The 22131-nt window shown below is 39.9% G+C and overlaps 1 protein-coding gene across 8 annotated transcripts in view; it reads left to right on the top strand.

Moving 5' to 3' along the window:
• The window catches only part of Jade3 (jade family PHD finger 3), a 167259-nt gene that overhangs the window by 130654 nt on the left and 14474 nt on the right, over window positions 1-22131 (top strand). For all 8 annotated transcript variants that reach the window (XM_029559152.1, XM_029559155.1, XM_029559156.1 and 5 more), the window contains 3 exons: window positions 2607-2818; window positions 10147-10314; window positions 12761-12877. In XM_029559152.1, the coding sequence (XP_029415012.1) occupies window positions 2607-2818; window positions 10147-10314; window positions 12761-12877 (497 nt within the window). The remainder of the gene's footprint in view (window positions 1-2606; window positions 2819-10146; window positions 10315-12760; window positions 12878-22131) is intronic.

The raw sequence follows: 22131 nt of genomic DNA, 5'->3' as shown, positions 1-22131 counted from the left end.
GATTGGAAAGGAGATGAAAAGAAAATTGGCAGAGAGTAGTGAAGGGGAAAGGGGAGAGAGAGAGGAGAGAGAACTGTAAGGAACGGGAGAGGGGAGAGAGATAGAGGGTGGAAGTGTACCTTAATGCCAAATCAGTGTTGTTCGCAGCGGCCAATAACGACAAGCAAGTCCGAAAGTTTTACGTGCGAGGTCCCTTGAAGTAAGAGCCGGATTTTGGCACCATCTGATAGGTAGAGAGCTGGCGGGAGCGAGCGGGTGGATGGAGGAAGGCACCGAGGCACAGATGGAATTCTCAGCAGGATACAGCTTTATTTCGCACGGGACACATTTCCCTCAGGGAAGGGAAAAATGTCCGCGAAGGGAAAGATGTCAGCGAAGGGAAGGGAAGGGAAGGGAAAGATGTCAGGGAAAGATGTCCGCGAAGGGAAAGATGTCCACCCACGGGTTGTGAGCTGGGACTTTATATATGGGGGCTTTAGGGTGTGGAAGGGGGAATGTTTGGGGGAGAAATCAGGGAGGGGGAAGCAGGTAGGATTAGGGTGTGGAAGTGTTTACTTTTTCCCTCTTAAGATGAGAGTAAAACAGCTTCTAAAATCTCTGGTTAACAGGTAGAATCTGCTTATCTTAACTTTGGAGATCAGAGGAGAGGCAGGCTGCTTCTCAGCAGAGTTTGTTTCCCTTGACTCCAAAGGTCAAGGTGAGGTCCCTGTTGGGGAGGGAGGAAATTGCTGCTATTTGGAACCCTAACAGTCAGGCTTTCTCCTAAGGTCTGGATCCCTCCAGGAAAGACCTTGGCCTCAGGAATTTGGGGGTTGGACTGGCCTGGGAGTCAGGCCCAGGAAAGATGCTAGTCTAGGGCAGCTAGTGGCCATGCCACCCAGAGATGCAAAGGAAGGTGGGGGCAGGAAGTGCAGGAAGCATCCCCAAGGGCCCCTGAGGACTGCACTGAGGACCTGGGTTGGTCTGGATGCAAAGGACCAGGAAGAGGAAAGGTCAGCCATGGCGTCCAGGAAAGAGGCTGGCAGGTTGTATAGACCCAGGGAAGCAGAGGGAGGTGAGGGCGGGGCTAGGCCCAGAAGCAGTGCTCCTGGGGACCAGAGAAGGAACTGAGTTGCTCTTGCTGCAAAGGATCAGGAAGAAGTGGTGGTTCCCCCAGGTATCTGGGGCGCAAAGACAAGGAATGGCACAGAACCCAGGCTAGGAGAAGGGACCTTCGGGGGAGATGGGAGGGTGAATGAGGCTGGGGGATTCAAGGCATGGAGTGCAGGATTGACTTACCCCAGAGAGAGAGGCCTGTATGTTGGAGAGAGCCCTGTGGGTCATGCAGGCCCAGGGAAGCAGAGGGAGGTGAGTGCGGGACCAGGCCCAGGGTGCTCCTGGGGCCCCCAGAAGGAACTGAGTTGCTCTGGGTGCAGAGGATCAGGAAGCAGTGATGGTTCCCCAGGTGTCTGGCGCACCTAGACAAGAAATGGGACAGCACCCAGGCTAGGAGGAGAGACCGACTGTGGAGATGGGAGGGTGAACGAGGCTGGGGGAGTCAAGGCTTGGAGGGCACGATCGACTTACCCAGGAGAGAGCAGAGCGGGCTGTGGGTCGGCGAGAGGTCTGCGGGTCTGCACATAAATTTTTAAAAAGTCTTTTAAAAAGAAAAATCACAAAGCAAAAAACAAAAGGTTACTTCAAAATTGCATTTAAATATTTGTGAGTGCTAATTGGTTTGTATAACTGCTCACCATTGAAAATAGAAATGGAATTTTTAAAGATTTTTTTATGTGTATGTGTGAGTGCCAACATGCTTGCAGTGTCCATGGAGGTTCAAAGAGGTCTTTGTTTCCCCTGGAACTGGAGTTACAGGTTTTGTGAGTCAACATGTAGAGGCCATGAATTGAACCCAGGTCCTCTGCAGTACTGTTAACCATGGAGTGCTCTCTCCAGCCCCGTTTTGGATGTTTTTTTAAGTCAAGCTGAAAAACAGATCTTTTATGAATTAAACTATTATATGAAAATGTATTTGTATAGCCATTAGGTATGTCTATTGAAGCTAGTTTACTAATAATTCATTATTTATGTCCAAATAAATATGAGGTTTAATACACTATAAATTAAAGTGTTCAAAATTACAAAGGTTGGTAAAAGTCCTATAGTGGAAATGAGAAAAAAATAGAGATTTTTAGCAAGCGACTGGCTAGGATTTCAAGAGAAAATTGAAATGATCCATAGTCATTTAAAGAAATGTGGTAAAAATATATTTCTCCATTAATGTGTTAAGCACTAAATTATTATTATTATCGATAAGTATTAGAATAGCTCTAATAAAAAAGTCCTTGACACCCGGCATGGAGGTGCATACCTTAATACCAGCACTCAGGAGGCAGAGGCAGGTTGTTGTCTGAGTTCGAGGCCAACCTTGTCTACATAGCAAGTTTCAGGCTATCCAAGGCTATAAAGTAAGACCCAGTCTCAAAAAATAACAACAAAAATAAATCCTTGAAATCTTGTTAGAGAAGAGAAAAGAATCCTCCCCACCCCTGTACTGGGCTCACAGTAGGCAATTTGGGAATGACCCCTGACTGATGGGTTGGTTGATTGTTTTTATTTCTGTGCAGGTTATGGGCCAATTGATGAGACTCTTATGGAAAAGACAATAGAAGTTCTGGAACACCACTGCCATGAAAATATGAACCATGCTATTGAGACAGAGGAAGGGCTAGGCATAGAATATGATGAAGATGTGATTTGTGATGTATGCCGGTCTCCAGACAGTGAAGAAGGGAATGATATGGTATTCTGTGACAAGTGTAACGTCTGTGTGCATCAGGTTAGTGAGAGTGAAGACCACCCTCTCATACATGGTCATCCATATTTGTGTGTGCGTGTGCGTGTGTGTGTGTGTGTGTGTGTGTGTGTGTGTGTGTGTGTGTGTACATGCACTCCTGTGGAAGGAGACTTTTGGGAGTCAGTTCTCTCCTTCCACCTTGGGGGTTTAGGGAATTGAACTCAGGTCATGAGCACCCTTACCTAGTGAACCATCTCATTGGCCTGAAGGTCAGCTTTTTTGAAGTTCAGTGATTATTATTTGCAGCACCCATATCTGGGTAATGGCTTACATGTGAGGGTGAAAATAAAAATTAGTCTCAGAGTTGGACTACCCTCACCACTTGCAAGGGAGTGGTATGGGGATTCTCCTCAACAATATGCAGCTCCTACCACCCTACGAGGGACCAGGATAGTCTATAGCCCAGAATTCATGATGAAGTGTCAGAATTCATCTACGACCAAAACATCCCCAAAGGACCTGCCAGCCATTCCTGGGGTCACCATCCCTGCCATGGCTGAGCCTCCCATTCAAGCCATTTCAGAAGCACCTGCAGAGCAGCCTGTAGATAAGCAGGCAGGCAATGAGGAGTCACAATTTAAGATGGACATTTAAGGGACCAGCCATAGGATGGAATGATGCTTCTGGGCCTCTAAGGCCCTTTTTGTGAGCAAAGTTACAGCAACCAGGCCTTGTGCTAGTCAGGTATCAGGTATGGGGTCAGCTATCAGGTATGGGGTCAGCCATCCAGGCTTACTCCTCACTCAGGGCACTTGTTCCACCCTCTTCTTTGTGAATACCAATACATACCTCCTTTTGCCTCCATTGATACTGAGCTGCTACTCCAAGGGAAATGACTCTCTTACACACACCTTTTATCAAGTGCCAGGAAATAGACAACAGAGGAGCCCTTTAGAATCATAGTCTGGTGATTCCCACCCCAACCTCTGGAGCACACCCACCCTCTCCTTAGGTTAGAATTCTGGGAAAACTGCCCTTCATTTCTTTCCACAAGAGTAAATAATAGCCACCTTTCCCCTAGGCTGGCTGAATTCTTTTCAACTCTTAAAAAAAAAAAACAGGCTTGGATGGTCTTCAGTTCTTCCTCTAGAAACACTACTTCTTATTATCTCTAAGATGCCTTACCTAATAACTTTACCCGGAGAGTCTAAATCTAGGTCTTCATTGTGTCACTTCATGTCCATACCATTGGGATTGCCTCATATGAGTCTCCCAGAGAGTCCCTATGTTTCTTGCTTGGGAGACTCCTCCGCCTTGGAGATAATCCTCTGCCTTGGAATCACACCATCAAGTTACACCCATGATCAATAGCATTGATGAGTTTATACTTCCTACAATTAGAAGGCACGATTCCTTATTTTGATACCCAAGGCCTTCCCTATATACTGTTCCCAGGAACCTACGTATACCTTACAACCACATAATTTTGGGACTCTGAAGGACTATCTTGGCTTTTTCAATTCACACACAGTGCCGGGAGAGTTTAAGTGACTTTACCCATGCTAGTTATTTAACATTTTTACTGTCACATAGCATAGTCCTATTGATGATGATGATGATGTTGATAGCAACATTCATTTCAACTCTTTCCCCCTACCCCAACCTCTGTGCTCTGTTGAAACAAGGTTGCTTGAGGTATAGTGATGAATATTGCTAACACTATCCTGTCTCCATTTTGTTGCCATGTCTCAATCTAAAAATCTCTTCTAGGGACTAGATAAATTGGTCAGTTGATAAAGTGCTTACTGTCCAAACATGAGGACCTGAGTTAATCCCCAAACCCTATGTAAAAAACCAGGTGGTGATGCACACCTGTGATCCCAGCTCTTGGGAGGCAAAGACAGGAGAATCCCTCGTGTCTGCTGACCAGCTAATCTAGCCTAATCAACAAACTCTAGGCCTATTGAGAGACCCTGATTGAAAAAAAAAATGTGGAGAGCAATTGAGGAAGACACCTCTGACCTCTACACACATGTATACACACACACACACACACACACACACACACAATCTCATTTCCTATCTCGTGTTATCAAAGTGTACTTATCTTCCAAGCTATAATTCAGATTATTTCTTCACTTCCAATACCTTATTCTAGCTGAATTTTTATTCTGAATCTGTTGTGTTTCACCCATATTATTAATTTATCTGACAAACAATGTAAGCACACCAAGCACCATCCATGAGCTAGGAGTGTGCCACATGCTCAGGACACATAAAGTGCTTACTGTGATGCGGTGATGAAGAAGCATATATGCTCTCTGCCCCTAGGAAGACTGTAGTGCAGAGAAAAATGACTGCAGAGAAACTACCAGTTTACCATAGTGGTCAAGTGTATATAGATTATAAATCCATGCTTTTGTAGAAATGCATGGGAAAGATGAAGGTCAAGAACAACTTCCCAATAAGTGACACCCATGCTGAATCTTAATGACTAAAAGGAGACTAAAACAGAAAGGTATGTTCAGTCAGAGAGGAGAATATATTCATAGCAGATAGGAAGAGTGATCCAAATATCTTGGAGATAATCTGTGAGTACATTAGAACTTCAGAATAGAGGAGTAGAATAGAAAAAGCCAGGAGGCTGAGGGTAGAGGAGAAAAGGGACCTTCTGACAAACTAATGAACTTCTACTTTGTCCCATCAAAATGATATGATTTGTATATCACAAAGATCATTTTGGCCAAAATTATTAGAATGATTAGCCTAGATAACATAGGAAACAGAAAGTAGCCAGAACTAAGACTTCTCTAAGTCACCAAAACTTAACTCTGTATTACTCAAAAATTTTTGTCATCAAAAATTTTAGTATTGTTTTTTAGTCTTTTTCTTCATTTACTTGTGTCTTTAAAATAGTGAATTTGGAAAATTTATCTTCATTCCACCAATTATTGGCATTTCTGTCATATTTTCAATGGAAACAAAATCTTTATGGTGTAATTCTGAATTTAAGTGTCTGATGATAAAGATCGAAAGGTCCTCCCCCACAGTCCCAAAATTGGAAATCTTTGAAGATTTCACTTTTTCTGAATAATGGGATATGATCCGAGAGAACTTTTGGGCTGCTCAGTTTATGAGTTTTGTCATGCCTTGGACTCTGATCATCTTACCAAAACTACAGTGCACTGTGGCTGAGAATTCTTGGTATTATATATGACAGTTTCTTGAGTTTCAGTCCAGACATATCCATCTCTTATGGCAAGCATCCTGTAGTGTAATGTGATGAATTGTTCTTTAGTAAATATATCATGGTGAATTTTGGTAAGATGATCAGGGTCCAAGGCATCCCAATGGATGATAATTTCTGGTTACATTCATTTGATCAGTTGTTTCTATCAGAAAGCAGTTCTTCAAGCCTTCCAGGTGTGAGCAGAGTTACAGTGTTCCAGCAGACTCAGACTACAAGAACTTATCGTTACTACCACTACCACCACCAGTGATGAATTAAAAGCAGTAGTGAAATAAAATATAGAAGACATTAAAATACTGACTGTATCTCTCTCTTCTGCCCATGTAACTAAAAAAACTACCACTGCTACACCATCTCTACCACATAGTGGTACTAAGAGTCAGGCAGCCTCATCAGAGTAAGACAAGGAATCATAGAACACAGAAAATTTTTGTCCAAGAAGCCCTAACATGAGATCTGTCATTTTGAGTCAAAGAAATACTGTTCCTGAAGAAGAATTGAAGAACTTTGTAGACTACTCAGAGAAAGTGAAAAATGGAATGTGATGGTTTCCTTTTTTAAACAGCAGGAATTGGAACATTATTACACCAACTAGATGACTGTGCACCTACTATATCACTTCCATGGAAATGTGTAAAAGGATGCATATCTAGTGAACAGAATAGAATAGAGCAAAAGATAATCATTTTAATACCTTCTGATTTAGCATATAGACTGCTGGATCAATCAATGGATGAGAGTAAATTACCACAGCTGCATTTATTTTTTATGTGTATGAGTGTATTGCCTGCATGTGTGTAAGTGCATCCTTATTGTGGAGTGTGCGCAGAGGTCAAAGGAGGGTATCAGATCTCCTGGAACTGGAGTTATAGATGGTTATTAGATGCCGTGTGGGTGCTGGTAATTGAATCTGGGTCCTCTGGAAGAGCAGTTAGTGCTCTTAACCTTGCTGAGCCATCTCTCCACTTCTGTATCTAACTTTAGAAGCCTGGCTACAGTGCTATACAAACTCAGTTCAGTTTTGATCTCCTTTCTACTTAATGTTCTTTTTAAATTATATTCTTTTAATGCCAGATCACAGCACATTTTCACAGTTCTTTGATATTTTCACCACTGCATTGTGGTAGCATCATTTAAAATATACCTTTTAAAAATTTATTTATCTATTTTTGGTGAGGGAGTTTGTTCCTTATTGAATTGTTTTTAATGGTATTAAGGAATTATATTCAGGAGCTGGAGAGATGGTTCAGCGGTTAAGAGCACTGGCTGCTTTTACGGAGGACCCGGGTTCAATTCCCAGCACCACACAAATGGTGACTAACAACCATCCATAACTCCAGTTCCAGGGGATCTGATGCCTTCTTCTGACCTCTGTGGGCATTGTAAAACACAGGTGCACTTTAAACACACATGCAGGCAATACACTCATACACCTAAAATAAAAATAATAAATAAAATTTTTTAAAAAAGAAATTATTTTCACTACCAAAATAAATGTAGCATAATAATTCTCTCCAAGAGGATAGCATTTGTTTTAAAAATATACCAAATAATAACTATAAATGATACCCTCCTTCACATGAAAAGAGATAGCAATAACAATTGACTAGGCCTTGTATTTGCTACCATATAAAGATTCATATGAAAGCAATTCTTTCAAGCTGAGCATGGCAGTGCATTGAGTTATGTGGGCTACATAATAGCAAGATCCAGACCAATCTGAGCTATGTATCAAGGCCGTGTCCCCAAAAAGGAAGAATATGAATAAAATATTGAGATTCTTCCAAAGTGGGTGCATTCACCTGGATCATAAAGAGCTACTAAGGTTAGAGCTCCCTCTGTTGACTTAAAAGTGACTTTTTTAAATTTGGAAGATTGGACATTTTGGGATAAAAACTTGGCTCACTAGACCCTAATGTATATAACAACGCATATAACAGAATACATAAAATCTGGTGGGGGGGTTATAAGAGGCATGCAGATAAGAGAGGAGGGTCTAAATGTGATCAAAATATATTGTATGAATTTTGAAAAAAAATTCAATAAAAATTATTTTTTAAAATTTGGGAGATTGATTTACTCCCTAACAGAATAGTGACATTAACATCTGAATTTATTAAACATATTTTATCATCTTCACTCCCCTACCATATGGTGTTTAGTATTTCTTTTCTTTTCTTTTTTTTTTTCAGTCTTTTTGAGACAGGGTCTCCCTGTAGCCCCAGCTGTCCTGGAACTTACTGGTCTTTTGTGAGACAGAGTCTCCCTGTAGCTACAGCTGGACTGAAACTTGCTATGTAGACCAGGCTAGCATAGAACTCAGGGAGATCTGCCTGCCTTCTGAGTGCTAGGATTAAAGGCTTATGCCACTATACCCAGCTCCTCAGTATTTCTTCTTTAGTGACAATACATTCATAGTGCTTTAGAAGGGAGGTTTGTATCAGTAATGACTTTATATTTTAAAATATAACTTAAAATTTTTTCTTTAAAAATTTATGAAAGTTACAGAAGATGGGACTGTCCTGTCCTAGGGATGCAGGACTCCTACCCACCGAGATTGCTGATGCGCAAGAAAAAGAAAGCTGAGATCATTCTAATACTCTTTATGTATGCTTGTCTTCTACTTCTTAGCCCACTTAAGTTAAGATTTGAGTTAATTTGCCTAATGAGACATGTAGAACTGGGAAAGTGCTTAGCCAGACATATGCATGTGAGAACTAGGTTATGGAGATAACTAAGAGGCCTGTCTGTGCAAGTAAGGTGCCCTTTGTTTGAGTATAATGAAAGATGAAAGCAGAGAGGTATGAGGAAGTGCAGGCTTTAGGTCAAAGGACAGCAAACTTTTTCTTTAAAGGGTCAGAAATACTTTAAACTTTGCCAGCCATATGTAGTCTCTGTCGCAAGTTTTTCGTTTTATTTTTATAACCTTTTAAAAATGTGGAGAACCGTTCTTGGCTTGTTAGCTTTACAAAACAGGTCTTGAGCAATAGTCAACATGTATTTTAGATTGGTGGCGGGCGGACGGGGGCAAATGAGATAAGAGCAGAGGAAGAAGAGAATTTAGAAGTAAATCCATCCAAGCAGTGTGTGACAAGAACTTGGATGGAGCAGTAGTGGTGAGGATGGGGATGGAGAGGAAGTACAGTCTCTGGGCCACAGTATAGTGCAAGCAACAGGGCCAGTGATTGAAGGTAAGTAGGTAATAAAAGTCCAGGAATTGGCCTGGAAGATGGGAAGGAAGTATGCAAGGGTATGAAAAAGAAGAGATTGGGAATGGATGCTGGTAACTCATACATGAATATGACCTGAGGGTGAATTTCTTGGGGGGTCACAGAATTTTTGGAACTGCTATGTTGAATCACTTGATGGCATCAAGTGTACTTGGCCACATTGAGACCATAGGGATACCTTGGTTTCATCTGAAATAGTGAGAGTAAAGCAGTAAGGAAGAAAAATGAGCAAAATTAGAGATAGAAAAGTCTAGAGTGCTTTCCATCTCCCCACGTTATTCACTTATTTTCTAATTTCATTCCATAACAAATTGAAAAAGCTTCTGGAACTAATTCTGGATTATTGTGATTCAATTCTCGGGACCCCTTTTTCTTCAACCTAAGTAAATTTCTATGATTTGTTAAATAATTTTTATGCATCAGGCACTATTAGACTCTTTATAAATACTAGCTTATTTGCACCTCAGAACTTTCACTATTTCCCAACCCCTTTTTTTTCTTGATCACAACAGTTCATGAAATGTAGAAGTTGTTCCATTAGTGTTTGGCTAACCAATTATAATGCATAAATATTGAAAGAGGTTTGGGAAACAGACAAAAAAGAAAAACAGTAATTTCAACTCTCAGTTAACACTTCGGCTATCCTCTGTCCACCTAATCTTGGTCTTTCATCCTTAAAGTCATTTCTCATAGATAGACATATTAATCCAGGTCAGATGTTGCAAGTTGGTTTTTCTAGTATTTAAAAATTACTAAATTCTGGATATGAGCTTATTCAACTATATTTGCCTTTTTCCCCCGAAGCAGAGGATGCTTTGTAACTGTGTCAGGACAGATGTTGATACTGATACAGAGATACTAATCATTCTTCCCTTTCTTCATGCCTCCAGGCTTGCTATGGCATCCTCAAGATTCCAGAAGGCAGCTGGCTCTGTCGTTCCTGTGTCCTGGGCATTCATCCACAGTGTCTGTTATGTCCAAAGAAAGGCGGAGCTATGAAGACCACCAGAACAGGGACTAAATGGGCTCATGTCAGCTGTGCCCTGTGGATTCCAGAAGTAAGAAACCACCCACATCTGGGGCCGTTTACTTCAGGGTGTCCTCCTTATCATGATTTTTAGGCTGACTCAGACTCATCATAGAGATGCTTCCTGCTCCCCTATATTTCTAAGATAATGATACTTCCACTTGTGCTATCTCAGGTCCTTCTTGGATGCAAATGTGCATGTCAGCCCATGCTGATGGGTTTGTGAGCGGTACTCTCAGTGATACTTGATAAATTTGTAAGAGAGAAGAAGCATAAAAAAAACAGCATCTGGAAGCTGGAGAGGTGACTCAGAAGTTAAGAGCACTTAAGTTCTTGCAGATGACCTAAGTTTGGTTCTCAGCACCCATGTCAGGTGGATCACAACTGCCTTTAACTCCAGCTCCAGGGGGACCAATGCCTCTGACCTCCACGGACACCTGCATTCAGGTGCACATTAACACACACACACACACACAATTTTAAAAAAATAAATCTTAAAAATTATTTTTTTAAAAAGATCAGAGTATGAACAACAATTTTTTAAAGTAAAGTTTACCTTAGAATTAGAATACCTGTAGCCACTTCTCAAACCAAGACATGGGATACCACAGAAGTATACATATAGCACCCTATAGGACTCCCTCATATCCCTTCCTTTTCCCTATTTCCTGAGAGTAACAACCATTTTGATTTCTGTCACTGTAGATAAGTTTTGTCTGTTTTTAAACTTCATGTAAATGGAATTCATACAGTAAGTACTCTTTTCTGTCTGGCTAGCACTCCATGTTATGGTATGTATCAGTACTTCATTGCTTTCTGTTGTTTGGTAGTTTCCCATTATATGGATATACTGTGATTTATTTATCCATTCTGCTTTGGGTCTCCTTTGGATTCTTTCCAATTTTAGGTTATTACAAATAAAATGAGCAATAATTCTTTTAACCACTGTGATAGTTTTTGAGAGAGAATCTCAGTATGTAACACTGACTGGCCTGGAACTCACTATGTAGACCAAGCTGGCCTCCAACTTAGAGTGATCTGCCTGCCTCAGTCTCCTGAGTGCTGAGATTAAAGGCATGTGCCACCATGCTTATCAGTCCTTTACTTTTCAAGTTCTTTTCAGAGCTTAGACTCAGCATTGGCCTAAGACCAATTGTTCAAAACTATTCCTCATTATTTAACCTGATCCTTCAGTTGCTGGCGTTTCCAGAGAAGCTATTTTTTTTTCATTAACTTAATTAAAACAGGGCTTCTAAACTGAGCATGGTAGTACATGCCCATAATGGAGAGCTGGAAGCCAGCCTGGGCTACATAGCAAGTTCAAGAATGGCATAAGCTATATAGTGAGACCTTGTCTCAAACACAAAATAAAAATTAAGGGCTAGGAAATGGAGCGCAGAGGTAGTGCACTTGCCTAGCCATGTGTAAGACCTGGGTTTGATTCCAGCACCATACGCATAAAAATAAAACATATCACCTAGAATCCCAACACTCAGAAGGCTGAAATAAAAGGATCATGAGTCCAAGGTACCCTGGGCTACATGGACCCTGTCTCAAAAATAAACAAAAACTAAAATGAACTTTTACAGCTCTCAACATTCTCTTAGGGCTTCTAGTTCCTGATTTCTAGTACCTTTTAGACTATTCAAGATGTCTGTTTCCTGGGTAGAACTTACCCTAGACAAATTAGCTTTGTTTGATAGTTCTTTGCTCTTAAAAAGTTATTTCTTTCTTGAAAGGCATGTATGTAATTGTAAAAAAGAAAAAGAAAACACTTTTTACTAGCAGTTACATGACCCCTTGTTTTCATATGGAAAATAATTTTTCCATTTTTTTAAAGTATCCCTTTCCTTTCAGCATTCCTAAAGACTAATTTCACTTTGAAGCTACTTTGGCTGAGAGAGTAGGGTAAGCTGATGGTAGTTATGTAGTTTTACAGATTTGGGTTTAGAAATGGTATCATCCTCATTCTTTCTAATTACATGCTACAGTCTCTTCATCACATAAATTTGCTACTACTTTTCGACAGTACTATGCTGCTATGTGAATCAAAAGTAAAGACTTGTCACTGCCTATTTTTATCCTTAGCCGATTAAATGAAATGCCAAGGCATGTGACACCATCTCTAATATATGATGGATGCTAGAATTTCTGAACTTTATTTCCTTTCTCTAGTAGCTTTCTTTGATTCCTGAGTAAAGATAGATATATCTTGATTCTTGAGGGTAACCATGCTAGTCTACACTCCTCCCCTCTCATAATATATATGAATTGTTTACATTACTAGAAATGATTGAATATTGAGCAATGGAAAAAGATATGTTTTGTTTATTCTTAGTTTCATACTAACCTTGGAAGATATGGCTTTACCTCATTGTTTTGATGTTCTGAGCTTCATATAACATCATTTAGAGATTTTGAAAATTGCTTCTGAGATGCCTCAATGCTTCTGCCTTATGGTGGTATTTTATTTATAGGTCAGCATTGCTTGTCCTGAGAGGATGGAACCCATCACAAAAATCTCCCATATCCCGCCCAGCAGGTGGGCCTTGGTTTGCACCCTGTGCAAGTTGAAGACAGGGGCTTGTATTCAGGTAAGTGCCCTGAGAAGTGGTGGAGTGAGATAAAACCAAATTGCCTGACTCACACTCCCAGTGAGAATGTCTTGTTAACTGAAAAATCACTCATGAGGCTTCCCACTCACTTGGAGGGTGCTGCTGCTATATACTGACCATTTGTGAAAAATCTCTTTTTAAGATGTTGCCTCTGGACCATTCAACCTATTCCTTTTAGTATTCATTGTGGTTGCCCTGTGCGGCGGTATATGCCGTAGGCCCAGTTACTCAATAACTGAGGCAGGAGAATCACTTCATCTCAAGAGTTCAAGGCCAGCCTGGGCAACATAGTGAGACCCTCCCCATCTCAAATACTTATAGTAGTATTTAACCTCCATCTTTTGCTCATGAGCTAACTCAGCTCTGAAGCTAAATTCTCTCATTCTGAGTCAGAAAAAATTATGACTCTAAAATATATAGCCCATGTTCTTATGTGTCTCATCCATTAACTATAAATAAATTTTAGATCCAGGATGGCTTTGTAACCATTTGGTTATGGAAAGGTTTATTTGAGAAGATAAAGTCTGGTGATTAGCTTTGAAAGCTATTCTCATAGGTATCTGTTGCATATGGTTGTTCAGGTAAAGTTTTCTGACATATCTGAGGCACAGGAATTAAGCTAAAGTAGAAGTAATTGCTCATATATTACCTCAGAGCAGCATTTGGGAAGACACCCAGAGAGATGACTAGAAAAGGCCAGTTACCTGCAGCAAAGCACAAAAATTGACTTTATAATCTCATTTTCCATAATGTCATTTCATTTTCTGTTCCAAATATAATGAGGTAGCCCTGCTGGCAAGAGGGAAGGATGGATTGACCTTCCATTTCCCAGACTTCCTGCCTGTGAACTACAGAATGGTTGAAATTACCTTTGCCTGCTTACCTTCACAGAAAAGGGTCTCTATAATATCACAACTTAGGGCAGTGGCTCTAGATATACCAGGAAGTTCCTTACTGCTTAGCATAACATGTTGCAGGCTCATCGTCTGATAGAATTGAATGTTTCCCTTGCTTTTGAAAAACTTATTTTGGCTGATTTAATTTGTCTTAACTACAACACTTTAGCATTTATAAAGGAAAAATATCCCCGTTTTGCTTATCAAAGTTCTCTTCTATTTGCTGTCTGTATGTGAGCCCTTTAAAGGCCAAGATTTTATACTGTTCATCTGTCAATTTCCCCACTGTTATTATTCATTTAGTGTATAGTACATAACTACATCTAAGTTTTATTATATCAAATTAATTTATGAACATATATATATATATGCATACACACATACTTTTTTTGTCTTTTTGAGACAGGGACTCCCTGTAGCCCCAGCTGTCCTGGAACTCACTATGTAGACCAGGCTGGCCTCGAACTCACAAAGATCCTCCTGCCTCTGCCTTATTTTTCATGTTTATTATTTAATCATTTTTTTAAAAATAGGCATAGATATCTATCCAGTAACTTGCCTGTTGTCATCATTATGGCACCTACATTTTCCCACTATTTCTGCTATCAAGAGTTTTTTTAATGTTTTATTTATTATTTTTATTTTATGTGTATGCGTGTATTGCCTGCATGTAGGTAAGTGCACCCGTGTCGTGCAATGCCCATGGAGAACAGAAGAAGCTTATGGATCCCCTAGAACTGGAGTTTCAGACAGTTGTTAACTGCCATGTGGGTGCTGGGATTCAAACCTGGGTCTTCTGCAAGAACAACCAGTGTTCTTAACCGCTGAGCTATCTCTTCAGCCCCTATCAAGAATTTTTTAAAATATTTATTATTTTTATTTTATGTGTATGAGCGTATTATTTGCATGTAGATAGGTATACCCATGTCATGGATGCACATGGACGTCAGAAGAGGGCATCAGGTCCTCTGGAACTGGAGTTCCAGACAGTTGTTAGCCACCATGTGGGTGCTGGGAATCGAACCTGGGTCCTCTGCAAAAGCAGCTCTTAACCACACTGAGACATCTCTCTAACCCCACTGTTGAGAATTTTTAAATGTTTAAAATTTGTGTGTGTGTGTGTGTGTGTGTGTGTGTGTGTGAGAGAGAGAGAGTGAGTTTATGTGCATGCATGTGCCTGCAGAGGCCAGAAAATGTTGGATTCCCTGAAACTGGAGTTACAAATGTTTGTGAGCCACATGGTATAGTGTTGGGAACCAAACTCAGGTCCTTTACAAAAGCAATTAAGTGCTCTTAACCATAAGCCTTCTCTCAGCCCAAAGAGTGTTTTTATACTGGTTAGTAATTAGTAACATAACTGGTAGGTGAAAGCATTGGCTTTGACCTTAACAGACCTGAGTTTGAATTACAGCTTTACACTGTCGTATTCTGTCTTCTGTGATATTCATTGATTAGTTTTATCTTTCCTAGTTTCATTATTAGATCCCCCACACCCTGACATAGCAGATGGACAATAAATATTAGATTGATGGATGGATGATGGATCAACAGATGAATAAATGGAACATTCTAGAGGAAGTTTCTTATCTGCAGGGCAGTGGTTCTTATTTTTATTACTTAGAGTTCAGATTCTTCAGTTTATATAGTGCTTACTAAATTGACACTATTTAAGCCTTTTTCGTTTTTTGTGGTGATAAAGATGGATCCTAGGCCCTCGTGTGTACTAGCAAATGCTATACCACTGAACTACATCCCCATCCCAAATTTTTGAGTATGAGGAGTTAAATTTATTTCGACAAATACTTATGCTTGCTTATATACTAGGTTTTGTATCTGGCAATGAAGCAACAAAGAACTTTGCACCATGGAACTTAGGTTTTAGTTTTGAAAAGTAGGCAATAAGCAATTGATGTTAAATAGCATGTTAGAAGGTGTTAAGTGCTATGGAAAAGAAAAATGTAGAGAATAGCAAGAAGATAGAAAGTATGGGACAGGGATTCATGAGTTACAAGCTTAAATAGAGTGGTAAAGGTAGGACTCATTGTGGAGGTAACATCTGAACAAAAACTTGAATGTAAGAGAAAAAGTTATGTAGATCTTTGGTGTAAAAATGTTAGGCAGAACACTGCTTCGAAAGGTCATGAGATAGGAGTGTGTCTGGCCTGTTTAATCAACATGAAAGAAGCTAGCAAGATAAGAATGGAATGTTTAGGAAGAGAAGACTGAAGTGATCGCATGGAGCCTTATTGGTTAGGCTGGTAAATTTGTTCTATAAATAGCCAGATAGTAAACATGTTAGACTTTGTGGGTCTTGTAATCTGTGTCACAGCTACGCAATACTACCTTTGTAGTACAAAGGCAGCCATAGATAGTATTTAAACAAACACATTTAGGTGTGTTCCAATTGGCTATATTCTAGTATTTATACACTCTAAACTTTAAATTTCATATAATTTTCATGTGTCACAAAATATTCTTTTGATTTTTTTCCCCATCATTTAAAAATGTAAGAAACTAGACTGCATATATCTCTCAGGCATACCTAGCATGTGCAAGGCCCCAGTTTGAACCCCATCCACAAAATAAATGTATGTAAAAACAGGTGGCTGACTACATTTGCTTGATGGGACATAGTCTGCCATCTCCTCCTGGTAAGGGCTTCTAGAGCCCTTATAAGATCTTTGATTTTTACACTGAGTTTTAAGGAGCCATTACATGCACATACTCATAGTAGCACATATATACACCACATACACAAAAGCCATTGGCAGCTTTTAAAGCAGATACATGGAATAGTTTATGTTGTTAAATCACTGTATGGATATTTCTTCTGAGTAACAGACTTAAAGGCAGACTGTTATAGCTAGGTTTGCTGGTGGGACTCTGCAGTTCTCTTAATCATTGTAATTTCCCCCAATGAGGCAATAAGCAAGATGCAACTGAGATGGTTGAAGTTGAAGTTACTGGGAAAAGATGTATGAAATCATTTTCTGGTCTAAGGAAATATGGTGTGAATAGCAGATAGCAGTAAACATACCCTTTACACACAAAGCACTAAATTTCAAGTACTTTTTGCTTGTTGTTTTTGTTACTGTTATTATTGCTGGTTTGCAATAGTGGGCATCAAACCCAGGGCCTCAGGCATGCTGGGCAAGTGCTCTGCCACCAAGTTGTACCTCCAGCCCTGGATGGCCTTCTTAAATGTGATTGTTTTGTTTTGTTCTATTTTTGAGACAGTCACCCTGTAGCCCTAGCTGGTATGAAACTGTCTATGTATACTAGGCTGGCCTCAATCTCTGTTCTGCCTCCCAAGTGCTGGGATTAAAGGTATGCACCACCACATCCGGCTTGCTATTCATTTTTTAAGGTGGAAGAAAAAGCCTGTTTGAATTGCTGCTAATTGCATATAAATTATTATTTCTTTCCTATATTTTCCAAGTCTATCCATCTATATATAGATTATTTTTATTTTAAAAACCATACTTTAGCCAGGCACGGTGGCACATGCCTTTAATCCCAGCACTCAGGAGGCAGAGGCAGGCGGATGTCTGTGAGTTCAAGGACAGCCTGGTCTACATAGTGAGTTCCAGGCCAGCTGGGGTACAGGGAGACCCTGTCTTAAAAAGACCAAAAAAAAAAAGAAAAGAAAAAGCTGGGTTAGGTGGTACATGCCTTTAATCCCAGCACTTGGGAGGCAGAGGAAGGCAGATCTCTGAGTTCCAGGCCAGCTGGAACTACAGGGAAACCCTGTCTCAAAAAGACCAAAAAAAACCCCATATTTTATGTACAGTGATATAATTTGCATATTAAGTAACACTGTGATAGAATTATTTTATATTTTTTAAACAGATTTTTTTAATGTTTATCATGTTTACTGCTGCTCTAAAGAAAATGGAACCAACCTAGTTGGCCATCAACAGGTAAATAAATAACGAAAATCTAGTGCATATATAGAATGAAATATTATTCCACTCTTAAGAAAAAGGCTGGGCATAGTGGCCCAGCCCTTTAATCCCAGCACTTGGGAGGCAGAGGCAGATGGATCTCTGTGAAGTTCAAGGCCAGCCTGATCTACATATCGAGTTCCAGGTCAGCTGGGGCTACAGGGAGACCGTATCTCAAAAAGACCAAAAAAGAAAAAGTAAAAAAAAAAGGAAATCACAAAATTCATAGGAAAATGGATAGACTTAGAATGTATAATATTAAGTGAGGTACCCAATCACAGAAAGTAAAAATCCACCTTTTCCTTCATATGCAGAACCTAGTCTATAATAGTATACATGTACATTTGTCAACAAATGCATGTGTGGGTACACTTAGACAAGAGAATCAGAAAAGATAATTTTTTTAAAGCATAGTTTTGGAGCGTTTTTTTTTTTTTTCCTTATCGTGGATATGTGAATTCAACTTTCTGTGTGTTGAAGTATCAAGAACCGTTTCTGTATTCCATAAAAATCCAATATGTATTATTTCTTAGAGGCAGTGATGGTGGAAGTTGGCCTTTTTAATTCCATTGACCATTAATGCAATAGGAATGAGACATGACTAGCCGCTGAATACATTTTTCTCATTGACCCACTTAAAAAGTGATTTGTGTGTGTGTGTGTTGTTAAATTTTGTTTCAAATTATTTGGGGAGGGGGCTGTCTTTTTTGAGACAGGGTCTCCCTGTAGCCCCAACTGGCCTGGAACTCACTATGTAAATCAAGCTGGCCTTAATCTCAGAGATCTGCCTGCCTCTCCCTTCTGAGTGCTGGGACTAAAGGTGGTGTATGTCACCATGCCCAACCTAGTTACATAACTTTTTTTTAAAAAATTTAATTTTGTGTGCTACCTGTTTTTCAACATGTCTTTCTTTTCAAAACTAGCATTGTAACTAAATATTATTGAGAGTATCTTATGGACCACTTAACCTAGTCTTTCATTGAACTCTCTTTTTAAAAAATTTTTATAATCTTTTATTTCATGTGTATGAGTGTATTGCCTGCATGTGTTGCAGTGTATTGCGACGTTGTGCAGTGCCCACAGAGGTCACAAGAGGGCGTCAAATTCCCCTAGAACTGGAGTTACAGATGATTGTTAGCCACCATGTGGGTGTTGGGAATGGAACCCAGGTCCTCTGCAACAGCAGCCAGTGCTCTTAACCACTGAACCATTTCTACAGCCCCTCATTGAACTCTTTAGAATACTTTAAATTCTTTATTTTTGTAAACACTACTTTTAATAAACATTTTATAACTAGTCTCTGGTTTTAGGTCCATTTTTACAGAACAGGTGGCCAAATACTGACTTCATTGTCAAACAATACAAATTGCATCAGTTTATTGAACTACTTCCTAAGTATTTTTAAGCATTAGCCTCATGAATTCAGAGCCAGCCTGAGCTCTGTGGGACTCTGTCTCAAAAAAAATTAAGCATTAATTTATTTTCTGGGTGACTGTATAAAGCATTGAGTCTTTTAAGTTGAGGGTTTTTTTGTTATACAGATACTAGTTGTACTATAATTATAATTAAAGTAATGGCTTCATAATGATATTTCCACGCATGCATATAATCATATAATATACTTTGGTTACATTTAACATGTTTATTACATTTCCTTAAACTATTGGCAACTGATCACTGCTTGGCTGAGGAGTCTTAAAGCCTTGAGTTCTCAGAGTCAGCACCCATGATCTATTCCTTTTTATTATTACTGAATTTTTGTGTATCTTAGACACTTTGTGTATCTTAATCATCTTTATACCCCATTCCCCATCAGCACTCTCCCATAGCCCCTGCACTGGTTTTCATGCATTCTGTCATACGTGTTAAGTCATATCGAGTCAAGTTAGCATCCCCTGACGTCCTGTAGTGCACATTCTTCCACTGGGGTCTAGTCAGCCTATCTAGAATCACTCCCTTAAAGAAGATCAACTCTTCCTCACCCAGCAATAATCAGGTGCCCAATAGTTCTTTGGCTAAGATTGGGGCCTGCTGGCCCATTTCCACAGTTTTATGCGGGTTTTTGTTTGCTTGTCTGTGCATGGATCTTGTGCATGCTGTAGGTTCATATATACAAGGTCCCAGAAGACTGTAAGACTATGTATCCATGTGTTCATGGACCTCCTCCTATGGCTCTTAAAATCTTTCTGCCCCCTCTTTTGCAATGGTCCCTGGGCACTGGGTGGTTGAAGTTTAATATGGGAGTCCTGTTCAGGGACCCACACTCAGCAGACTCATTCTCTACACTTTAGCCACCTGTGACCCTTTATATTCATTGCCCTCTGTTGCATATGAGGGAGCTTCGTTAATGAGAGTTGAAAGATGCATTAGTATTCTCTTTACCCTTTGTTCCACTAGGTTCCCCATAACCCTTAGGTGTAGAGGTTCCATTGTAGATGTGTCACGTAGGGTTGAGTATTTCACAGATACTTAATCTCTGTGTATGACCAGTTGTGGAACTTTGTAAAAACAAAGTCTCCATATATTGCAAAAGAAGCTTCTTCGATGTGTGGTGATTGGCATACTTGTCAGTAAATATAAGGATCTATATTTAGCACATAGTAAGAAATTACATTTGTCTAGGGATGTGACAGAGTTAGGGTTTTCTCATAAGATATGACCTCTCCAGCCATGTGTATTTGGCTGTGTTTACAGCACCACACTTGAGTTCCCTCCCATTAAGTGGGCTTTAGGTCAAATTAGGTAGCTGTTGATTACCCCCAAGATAAAAGTGCCACTACTGCCAGAATATAGTTTGCTGTGCCAGTCATTGTTGTGATTATTAGGCCTTAAAGCTGGGGATGGACTTTTGATTGATGTTCCCTCTTATCAACTTGCATTGTGTTATCCAAAACTATGAGAGATAGTCTTTAAGGAGGAGGCTTCTAGGTCAGTTCCAGCTCCATTGCTCCAAGTCCTGTGTCTGAAGTATGTCCTGTCCTCAGCAATAAGGTCTTACCTTCAAGCTCTTGGAGGCAATCAAGAGCTGTAGCAATAACCTGTGTAAATTTGAGAGTCTCTTAGACTACCCTGTCAGCCACTTGAAGGGAGGTATCTCCTGTCAGGTACTGTTTCTTGTTATATAGCCTTCAGCTATGCACATGGACTCATGTAGAGATATTGTATGTGTCATTTTTCCATATGGTTTTGAACTAGTATGTTTCTGAATCCTGTTTTATATACCCCTCTTTATTATCTCAAAGCCTACAACATGATTTTCTCAGAGAAAGACTAAATAAACATTAACTATTGATAATGTTTCTCATACCATCTAAAATCTGATGCTTTTTTATTTTAAACATCAGAAATTTATTTCCTCTTAGCTCTGAAGGTTAGAAATCCAGGATTCAATGTGTTAACCAATGTGCAGGATTTCTTTAGTTGTCAACTTGACACACCTGTGTTGAGGAAGCCTCAGTTGGGACATTGTCTCCATTGGACTGACCTGTGGCCATGTCTGTGGAACATTTTCTTGATTGATGAATGATGTGGGAGGACCCAGCCCACTGTGGGCAGTGCCAGTCTTGGGCAGGTTGTTCTGTATTGTATACAAAAGCAGGCTGAGCACTGGCCAGGGGAGCAAGCCAGTAAGCAGTGTTCCTCCGTGGCTCCTGCCTCCATGTTCCTGCCCTGAGTTCCTACCTTGGGCTCCCTCAGGGATGAGCTGTGACCTGGGAGATATAAGCCAAATAAACCCTTTCCTACCCAAGTTGGTATTGGTCAGAGTATTTTGTCACAGCAATTGAAAGCAAACTAGAGCAGCCAATTTGTTGCCTTTTGAGGTTTCTCTTCTTCTTGACTTCAAGATAGCTACCCTTTGCTGTACCCTCAGGAGGTCCTTCCTCTATGCATGTGCATCCTTGGTCTCCAAGTTTACATTTATTTCCTCTTTTGTTTGAGTTTGGTTTGGTTTTGGTTTTTTGAGGCAGGGTATCACTATATAGCCCTGACTGGCCTGAAACTCACTACTTAGACCAGACTAGCCTCAAACTTAACAGAAATCTTCCTGCCTCTGCCTCCCACATGCTGAAATTAAAGAATCCTGACTTGATTCCACCTCTTATAAGGATACAGGTCAGATTGGATTAAGGTACACCCTAACACCATCATTTAAAAATAATCACATTAAAGACCTCATATCTAAAAATTTGTCAAAATGGAAGGTATTTGGGTTACCAACTGAATTGGCACAAACAAATTAAGTCTATAACCACAACCATTAACAACAAATTAGGATAAAAATAATATGAAATTTCACTGGAGCATCAATATCATGTATGAGACCTGACTTCCTATCCTATTTTGTATCACTAAGAGACAAACCACCAAGCATATGCTGGCATGATGGTTACTT

This window comes from Nannospalax galili, unplaced genomic scaffold (genome assembly GCF_000622305.1).
Source record: "Nannospalax galili isolate Female #2095 unplaced genomic scaffold, S.galili_v1.0 scaffold129, whole genome shotgun sequence".
Taxonomy (NCBI): domain Eukaryota; kingdom Metazoa; phylum Chordata; class Mammalia; order Rodentia; family Spalacidae; genus Nannospalax; species Nannospalax galili.
Note: the sequence above shows the minus strand (reverse complement) of the source record. Positions and strands in the feature narration are given on the sequence as shown.